General features: G+C 49.9%; 1 protein-coding gene across 1 annotated transcript in view; it reads right to left on the reverse strand.

Annotated features, from left to right (window-relative positions):
- Positions 1–6348, reverse strand: part of mrpl2 (mitochondrial ribosomal protein L2) — an 11059-nt gene extending 4711 nt beyond the window's left edge. The window contains exons 1-2 of the mRNA XM_072548726.1: positions 6261–6348; positions 4449–4767 (exon numbers count right to left, since the gene is read on the reverse strand). Of these exons, the coding sequence (XP_072404827.1) occupies positions 4449–4740 (292 nt within the window). The 5' untranslated portion in view covers positions 4741–4767; positions 6261–6348. The remainder of the gene's footprint in view (positions 1–4448; positions 4768–6260) is intronic.
- Positions 6349–10186: the final 3838 nt, after the last annotated feature.

The raw sequence follows: 10186 nt of genomic DNA on the forward strand, positions 1-10186 counted from the left end.
TTTGTCCCACTGAGGCAAGGTAGGGATGGGAGGGTGAAGGAACCTTGGCTAACAAGGGATGTGGAACATCTAGTCAAGAGGGAGAAGGAAGCTTACTTCAGGTTGAGGAGGCAAGGATTCAGACAGGTCTCTACAGGGTTACAAGGTATTCAGGAAGGAGCTGAAGACTGGACTTAGGAGAGCTAAAAGGGGGCATGAAAAAACTTTTGGGGGTAGGATTAAGGAAAACCCAAGGCAGTCTACACTTACGTGAGGAACACAGGATGGCCAGAGTGAGGGTAGGGTCAATCAGGGATAGTGGAGGGAACTTGTGCCTGGAGTCGAAGATAGTAAAGGATGTTCTTACTGAATACTTTGCTTCAGTATTCACTACTGAGAGGGACCTTGTCTTTTCCGAGGACAGTGTGAAACAGGCAGAGACACTCAAACAGGTTGATGTTAAGAAGGAGGATGTGCTGGAAATTTTGAAAAACGTGAAGATAGACAAGTCCCCTGGGCCAGACGGGAGCTACCCAAGTTCCCCACGGGAAGGGAGGGAAGAGATTGCTGCACCTTTGGTGATGATCTTTGCGTCTTCACTGTCCACTGGAGTAGTAGCAGATGATTGGAGGACGGCAAATGTTACTCCCTTGTTCAAGAAAGGGATTAGGGATAATCCAGGGAATTACTTCGATGGTGGATAAATTATTGGAGAGGATTTTGAGAGACAGGTTTAAGATTATTTGGAAAAGCATAATTTGATTAAAAGCATAGCTTTGTGAGCGGCAGGTCCTGCCTCGCAAACCTTATTGAATTCTTTGAGGATGTGACAAATCACATTGATGAAGGTAGAGCAGTGGGTGTGGTATGCATGGGTTTTAGCAAGGTGTTTGATTGTGAATGAGCCTACCATGGGGAACCCAAAGTAGGAAGGCATAGGATACAGGGAAATCTGTCTGGGAAACAATGAGGACTGCAGATGCTGGAGATCACAGTCGAGAGTAAGGTGCTGGAAAAACACAGCCGGTCAGGCAGCATCCGAGGAGCAGGAGAATCAATGTTTTGGCCTTAAGCCCTTTATCAGGAAGGAAGGGCTTTTGCCTGAAGCATAGATTCTCCTGCTCCTTGGATGCTGTCTGACCTGCTGTGCTTTTTCAGCACTACACTCGCGAGGGAAATCTGGCTGTCTGAGTAGATTATATTAGATTCCCTACAGCATGGAAACAGGCCCTTTGGCCCAACAAGTCCACAATGACTGCCCGAAGAGTAACCCACCCAGACCCATTCCCCGACATTTACCCCTGACTAACGTATCTAACACTATGTAAAACCCCACCAACTCCCACAGCTACCGGGATTATACCCCTTCCCACCCTACCTCTTGCAAAAATGCCATCCCATATTCCCAATTCCTCCGCCTCCGCCGTATCTGCTCCCAGGAGGACCAGTTCCACCACAGAACACACCAGATGGCCTCCTTCTTTAGAGACCGCAATTTCCCTTCCCACGTGGTTAAAGATGCCCTCCAACGCATCTCATCCACATCCCGCACCTCCGCCCTCAGACCCCACCCCTCCAACCGTAACAAGGAGAGAACCCCCCTGGTGCTCACCTTCCACCCTACCAACCTTCGCATAAACCAAATCATCCGCCGACATTTCCGCCACCTCCAAACAGACCCCACTACCAGGGATATATTTCCCTTCCCTCCCCACCCCTTTCCACCTTCCGCAAAGACCGTTCCCTCAGTGACTACCTGGTCAGGTCCACGCCCCCCTACAACCCACCCTCCCATCCTGGCACTTTCCCCTGCCACCGCAGGAACTGTAAAACCTGTGCCCACACCTCCTCCCTCATCTCCATCCAAGGCCCTAAAGGAGCCTTCCACATCCATCAAAGTTTTACCTGCACATCCACTAATATAATTTATTGTATCCGTTGCTCCCGATGCGGTCTCCTCTACATTGGGGAGACTGGGCGCCTCCTAGCAGAGCGCTTTAGGGAACATCTCTGGGACACCCGCACCAATCAACCACACCGCCCCGTGGCCCAACATTTCAACTCCCCCTCCCACTCTGCCGAGGACATGGAGGTCCTGGGCCTCCTTCACCGCCGCTCCCTCACCACCAGACGCCTGGAGGAAGAACGCCTCATCTTCCGCCTCGGAACACTTCAACCCCAGGGCATCAATGTGGACTTCAACAGTTTCCTCATTTCCCCTCCCCCCACCTCCAACCTTCCAGCTCAGCACTGTCTCCATGACCTGTCCTACCTGCCTATCTTCCTTTCCACCTATCCACTCCATTCACCTCTCTGACCTATCACCTTCATCCCCACCCCCATTCTCACATTGAACTCTTTGCTACCTTCCCCCACCCTCCTCTCTGACCTGTCACCTCCATCCCCACCCCCCCCCCCCCCAACATTTATCTCTCCACTCTGCAGGCACCCTGCCTCTATTCCTGATTAAGGGTTTTTGCCTGAAACGTTGATTTTCCTGCTCCTCGGATGCTACCTGGCCTGCTGTGTTTTTCCAGCAACATTCTAATCTAGACTCTATCTAACACTACAGGCAATTTAGCATGGCCAATTCACCTGACCTGCGCATCTTTGGACTGTGGGAGGAAACCGGAGCACCCGGAGTAAACCCACACAGACACGGGGAGAATGTGCAAACTCCACACAGACAGTCGCCCCGAGGCAGGATTCAAACCTGGGACCCTGGCTCCGTGAGGCAGCGGTGCTAACCACTGAACCAACATGCCGCTGTCTGGATACAGAATTGGCTGTCCCATAGAAGGCAGAGGGTGGTGGTAGGTGGAACGTATTCAGCCTGGAGTTCGGTGACTGGCGGCGTTCCGCAGGGATCGGTTCTGGGACCTCTGCTCTTTGTGATTTTTATAAATGACTTGGATGAGGAAGAGAAAGGGTGGGTTAGTAAGTTTGCCGATGACACAAAGGTTGGTGGAGTTGTGGATAGTGTGGAGGGCTGTTGTAGGTTGCAACGGGACATTGACAGGATGCAGAACTGGGCTGATAAGTGGCAGATGGAGTTCAACCTGGAAAAGTGTAAAGTGATTCATTTTAGAAAGTCGAATTTGAATACAGAATACGGGGTTAAAGACAGGATCCTTGGCAGTGTGGAGGAACAGGGGGATCTTGGGGTCCATGTTCGTAGATCCCTCAAAGTTGCCACCCAAGTTGTTAGGGCTCTAAGAAGGCATACGGTGTGTTCGCCTTCATTAGAGGGGGATTGAGTTTAAGAACCACGAGGTTATGCTGCAGCTCTATAGAGCCTTGATTAGACTACATTTGGAACGTTGTGTTCAGTTCTGGTCGCCTCATTATAGGAAGGATGTTGAAGCTTTAGAGAGGGTGCAGAGGGGATTTACCTGGATGCTGCCTGTACTGGAGAGTGTGTCTTATGGTGAAAGGTTGAGGGAGCTAGGGTTTTTCTGATTGGAGTGTACAATGGATAGAGGTGTACAAGATGTTGAGGGGCATAGATAGAGTGGATAGCCAGAGACTTTTTCCCAGGACAGAAATGGCCATCACGAGGGGGCATCATTTTAAGGTGATTGGCAGAAGGTTTAGGAGCGATGTCAGAGGTAGGTTCTTTACACAGAGAGTGGTGAGTGCATAGAATGCACTGTCAGTGGTGGGAGTAGACTCAGAGACGTTGGGGACATTTAAGCACCTCTTGGATAAGCACATGGACGATAGCACAATGAAGGGGATGTAGGTTCGTTTGATCTTAAAGTAGGATAAAAGGCTGGCACAACATTGAGGGCTGAACGGCCTGTACTGTGCTGTTCACTCCCTCTGTGCCGTGCTCCCTCCGCACCCACCCTCCGACGGCACCGCGCTCCCTCCGCGCCCACCCTCCAATGGCACCGCGCTCCCTCCGCGCCCACCCTCTGACGGCGCCGCACTCCCTCCGCGCCCACCCTCCGACGGCGCTGCACTCCCTCCACGCCCACGCTCCTTCTGCGCCCACCCTCCGACAGCGCCGCGCTCCCTCCGCGCCCACCCTCCGACGGCACCGCGCTCCCTCCGCGCCCACCCTCCAATGGCACCGCGCTCCCTCCGCGCCCACCCTCTGACGGCGCCGCACTCCCTCCGCGCCCACCCTCTGACGGCGCCGCACTCCCTCCGCGCCCACCCTCCGACGGCGCTGCACTCCCTCCACGCCCACGCTCCTTCCGCGCCCACCCTCCGAAGGCGCCGCGCTCCCTCCGCGCCCACCCTCCGACGGCGCCGCGCTCCCTCCACGCCCACGCTCCTTCCGCGCCCACCCTCCGACAGCGCCGCGCTCCCTCCGCACCCACCCTCTGACGGCGCCGCACTCCCTGCACGCCCACCCTCCGACAGTGTGGCACTCCCTGGGCACTGACCCTGACAGTGCAGTACTGACATTGTCTAACCAGCAGTGCCCCTTTGAACTGGAGTTCTCGGAGCGTGTGACATACCGGTGTGGTCGCGGCCCCCAGTCTTTCTGACTCCGATGGGCCGCACTGTATACTTGCTCCTGTCTAACCAGTTGTATTTGTTGTTGGCCAGGCTGCTGGAAGTGTGCAGCCTGCAGTGGGACTGCCAGCCAGGTTTTCCAGAGCTGCAGCTGACAGTCCTAGCAGCCAGGGAGGAGGCCAGTCGGATTGGCTCCCAAAGACGGGCAGTCGCTCGGAGCAGACTCTGAGCCTGAGGAAGAGCTGGAGACACAGTAAGCCTCGTGAATCCATGACGGAGTGCAGCTCCTGCCATAATGTTGGTTCACAGCTGGGCTCGTCCCTGGATATGAGAGAAGAGTTAGTGGTAGAAGGTCCACATCCCAGCTCTCACTCACATCCCACAGCACAGCGTCCAACAGAGAAACTACTGCATTCCTACAGCCACTCCTTATTCCCTCCTTTCCTTCACCCCACAAACTGAATTTCAGTTTATAGAATAGTCTACACCTCTTCTTCCTGCCACACTGCATAACCTGGCACTTTCCCCACAGTGTATTCTATCTACCACTCTCCCAGACTGTCCAAATCCTTCTGCAGCCTCTCGCTTCCTCAACATTTCTGTCCCTCCAGCTAGCTTTGTCACATGAAAACTTAGCAACAGTGTCCTCGGTTCCTTCGTCCAGGCCATTAATATATAATAGGAACCCCACTAGTCACCAGCTGCCATTCTGAAAAAGACCCTGTTATCCCCACTATGTGCCTTACATAAGTCAGCCAATCCTCTATCCAAGCCTTGATCTAACCCCATATCTCATTTAGTAGCCTTCTGTGCTTCACCCTTATCAAACGCCTTCTGGAAATCCAAACAGATCACATCCACCAGCTCTCCTTTGTCTAGCTTGTTTGTTATTTCTGCAAGGAATTCTGGCATATTCGTTAGGCATGGCCTCACCTTGAGGAAGCTGTGCTGACCTTCACCTGCACTTCCAAATACTTTGTAATCTCATCCTTAACAATGCACAAGGACACCCAGATCCCTCTGCACTGAAGCACTCTGAGGTTTCTCAGAAGACAGTCTGGATGTGGAATGAACTGCCAGAGGAAGTGACAGATGCAGGTATAATTACCACATTTAAAAGACATTTGCACAATTACATGAATAGGAAAAGTTGAGAGAGATACTGGCCCAATGCTGGCATGTGGGACTAGTTTAGTTAGCATGGACAAATTGGACTGTGCTGTATGACTCCATGACTATAAATTGCTTTTCATTCATCCAACTAAAATGGATAATCCCTTACTACATCTGCTAAATTTGGCCCCATTCACCTAACCATATTATACCCATGCATTAATTTATTTCAGCATTGCAACTTACATTCTCACCTATTTTCAAGTCCGTTGTAAATTTGTCTATAGTACGTGTTGTCCCGGCATCCAACTCATCGATTGGAAATAGTTAGTTCGTGCCTGAGGACTGAACCCTGTGGTACCCCACTCGTTACAGCTTACCTACCACTTAGAGTCATAGAGATGTACAGCAGGGAAACAGACCCTTCGGTCCATCCTGTCCATGGTGTCCAGGTGTCCCACCCCAGTGTAGTCCCACCTGCCCAGGCCCAGGCCCAGACCCAGACCCTTCCTGTTCATACCCCCATCCAGATGCCTGTTGAATGTTGTAATTGTACCACATCCTCTGACAGTTACCCTGTGTCCAACCAAATAGATGCCCCCTGACCCTGGGTGACCTCCGCAGTGACCCCTGACATTCCCCCCTCAATCCCTCCCCCATTCACACCCTGTACCTCCCCCACTCCCCACTCACTGACTTACCGTCAGCCTGTTGTCGCGGCCTCACGTCGTCACTTCCGGCGACACCAGATGACGTCAGGTTTCCCCGTGGCCCCGCCCACCTGACGTCAGCTGGCCGCAGGGGATGCTGGGGCGGGCTGCCATCTTTGATTCCGGGAGAGACAACAACAACAACAACAAGGAGGAGGAGAGCGCCGGCGGTAAGTCCGGGGTCCGGGGTCCGGGGTCCGGACACTGTGAGGCGGCGGAACCTGCTCCCTGTGAGCGGAGGGGAATAACCTGCTCCCTGTGAGCGGAGGGGAATAACCTGCTCCCTGTGAGGAGAAGGTTGGCCGTTTGGCAGAAAACAACAGGATTAAGGAGCGGATTGAATAATAATTTAGATAAATATTTGTGTGTGGGGGGTTAATACAGGGGCTGGTCCAGACAGGATGGGCCGAATGGTCTGGTGTGTGCTGTCATGCTCCTGTCAGTGTCTATATTCATTAATAGAGATGTGAGGTTTGGTAAAGGATCGTCACCTTGGCTTTGTCATCCCGAACAAACCTTTTTGAGAAGGTGGTGACCAGGTTTGTAGATGAGGACAGCCCAGTTGATCTGGGTTTGAGTGAGGCCTTTAACAAGGTCCCACAGGGGAATCTGATCAAGAAGGTTCAGGCTGATGGGATTCAGGATTGTCTCAGAGACAGAGGGTGGTGGTAGGAGGCTGTTTGTGTGACTGGAGCCCAGTGTGCGGTGGTGGCCCAAGGACTACCTTATTGTACTTGATATACATAAACCAAGTCCAAGTATTTGTAGGAGACGGTAAGTTAGTTTGTGGATGACATAGAGGTTGGGATGGGGGTTGACAATGAGGAAGGAGGTTTCCGATTACAGGAGGATATTGACAGTTTTTACTGTCCCCGGTTATGGGACTACTATTTGACAACCCACGGATTACTCCTCCTTCTGTCCCTTGACATTTCTTATTTCTACACAGACAGATTCAACAGCCTGATCTCCAGTGTCTATATCATTTCTCACTGCATCACTGATCCCACCCTTTACCAGCAAAGCTACCTTACCTTCTTTTCCTTCCTGTCTGTCATTCTGAAACACTGATTATTCTTGGATATTCAAATCAGGTCTCCCAATCTTTATGGTACACCACTCGTCATAGGCCTCCAGTCTGAAAAAAACCCTCCACCACCCTCAGTCTCCTACCTTTGAGCCCTTCTAACAGCTCCGTTGTGCCCAAAGAGGATTTGAAATTTGGGTCAAGGCCCCTGTAATTTCATCCCTCACCTCCCACAGCAGCCTGGGATACAATTGATCCAAACCTGGGGAACCTATCCACTTTTAACTTGCCAATAACTCCAAAACTTCCTCACTCCCAATGTCAAACTGTTCAAGATCCTCTGTCCCCCTTCTCCAATTCTGTACCTACATCCCCCTCCTCTTCCTGTCGAGTAAAGCCAGATGTCAAGTATAAAACCGTACCAATGTCCTGTGGCTCCAAGCGCAGATTACTCCCTTGGTCCATAACAGACCCTCCTCATTCCCTGGTTATCCTCTTCCTCCATATACTTATAGAATATCTTGAATTCTCCCTAATCTTATGTATCAGTGTTTTCTCATGCCCCCTCTTTGCTCTCATCATTGCTTTTTTGAGTTTGCCCTGCACTTTCTCTATTGTTTTGCCCCCTTCTTGGCTCTCTTTTTCTTTTTATCCAGTTCTGAAGATCAGGTTTCTCTGGGCTTGTTGCTCCTACGTTTCACTCTTGAGTTTGATTTATTGTTGTTACGTGTACTGAGACACAGTGAAAAGGATTGTTCTGTGTGCTATACAGATTGGTCATACCATACAAAGTGCATCAGGTAAAATTCCCCTAATATAATTATGCTTATATTGTTTACACCCCTCAGTGGATTGTCCTCAGCGTGGTTCAGTTGAACCGAAGGGTCAGTTTACATGCTCTAAGACTCTCTGGCTCTGTAATGGTGTCTATAATACACTTATAAAAATGTGACTGCTTCCTGTTTGATCCTAAACTCTACCCACAAACCCTGATTCAAAAACCCTTCTTGGATATTGTTTAGATTAGATTAGATTAGATTAGATTACTTGTCTGTCCTCACTACAGTAAATGACTCCTTAATTACTGATGTGACACCACCACCTCTGTTACACCCTCCCTGACCTACCTGAAGATTCAATATTCCAGACTGTTGAGTTGCCAGTCCTGCTGCTTCCTTGTTCCCATCTGTCTCCTGCCCTTGTCCTTCCAGATGATAGTGGTTGTGGGTTTGGAAAGTACTGCCTAAGTAAATTTGGTGAATTTCTGACATGGGAAACGGCTTATATTTAATCTAGATTGCCTAGTTGGAGATTTCCCCTGGGGGAAACATCCACCCTGTCAAACCCCCTTAGGATCTTCTGTTGAAATAAGATCATCTCTCATTCTTCTAACTTCCAATGAATATAGGCACAGCCTTCTCAACTTTATCTCAGTAGACATCCCTTCATCCCTGAATCAACCTTCTTTGAATTGCTTCCAAGGACTGTATTCGGTACTGCAGGTGTATGCTCACCAACGCCCTGTACAGTTGTAGCAAGGCTCTCATTATCCATTTCCCATGCAATCAAAACCAACATTCCATTTGCCTTCCTCAATTGCTCCTGTTCCTGCATGGTGTTTTTGTGAATTACATACCAGGACGGCTAGAACTCTGTATGCTGCTATATTCTGCAGTCTCTCTATTTCAACAATCTCCTGCTTTTATGTTTTTTTTCCTACCCCATATGAGGGAAACCTCATATTATCCTCCCATCAGCCAGACACTTGCCCACTCATTTAAGATGTCTATATTTCTTTGTACGCCCTATGTGTCATACAGATGTACAGCACAGAAACCTATCCTTCGGTCCAACTCGTCCATGCTGACCAGATATCCAAAATTAATCTAGTCCCGTTTGACAGTATTTGGCCCATATCCCTCTAAACCCTTCCTATTCATATACCCATCCATATGCCTTTTAAATGCTGTAATTGTACCAACTGCCATCACTTCCTTTGGCAGCTCATTCCATACACATACCACCCTCTGTGTGAAACAGTTGCCCCTTAGGTCTCTTTTATATCTTTCCCCTCTCACCCTAAATCTATGCCCTCTAGATCAGGACTTCCCCCACCCCAAGGAAAAGACCTTGTCTATTTATCCTATCCATGCCCCTCATGATTTTATAAACCCCTTTAAGGTCACCCCTCAGTCTACAACACTCCAGGGAAAACAGCCCCAGCCTGTTCAGCCTCTCCCTATAGCTCAAACCCTCCAACTCTGGTAACAACCTTGTAAATCCTTTCTGAACCCTTTCAAGTTTCACAACATCTTTCCTATATTAGGGAGACCAGAATTGCGCACAGTATTCCAATAGTGGCCAAACCAATGTTCTGTACAGTCACAACGCAACTTCCCAACTCCTGTACTCAATGCACTGACCAATAAAGGCAAGCATACCTAATACCTTCACTATCCTATCTATCTATGACTCAATTTTCAAGGAACTATGAACCCTCACTCCAAGGTCTCTTTGTTCAGCAACACTCCCTAGGACCTTACCATGAAGGGTATAAGTCCCTGATTTGCCTTTTCAAAATGCATCACCTCACCTTCTCAACTTACTATTTGTCAGAATATGAACTGGACTATCCATATAAATACTGTGGTTTCAAAAGCAAGTCAGAGGCTAGAAATCCTGCAGTGAGTAACTCGCTTCCTGACTCCACACTTGCCTGGATGGTTGCAGATACAACAACATTCAAGGAACTTGACACCACATCCACAAACATCCACTCCCTCCCCCATCGACGCTCAGTAGCAGCCGTGTGTACTATCCACAAGATGCACTACAGAAATTCACCAAAGATCCTCAGACAGCACTTTCCAAACCCACGACCACTTTCACC

This window comes from Chiloscyllium punctatum, chromosome 3 (genome assembly GCF_047496795.1).
Source record: "Chiloscyllium punctatum isolate Juve2018m chromosome 3, sChiPun1.3, whole genome shotgun sequence".
NCBI classification, from domain to species: Eukaryota; Metazoa; Chordata; class Chondrichthyes; order Orectolobiformes; family Hemiscylliidae; genus Chiloscyllium; species Chiloscyllium punctatum.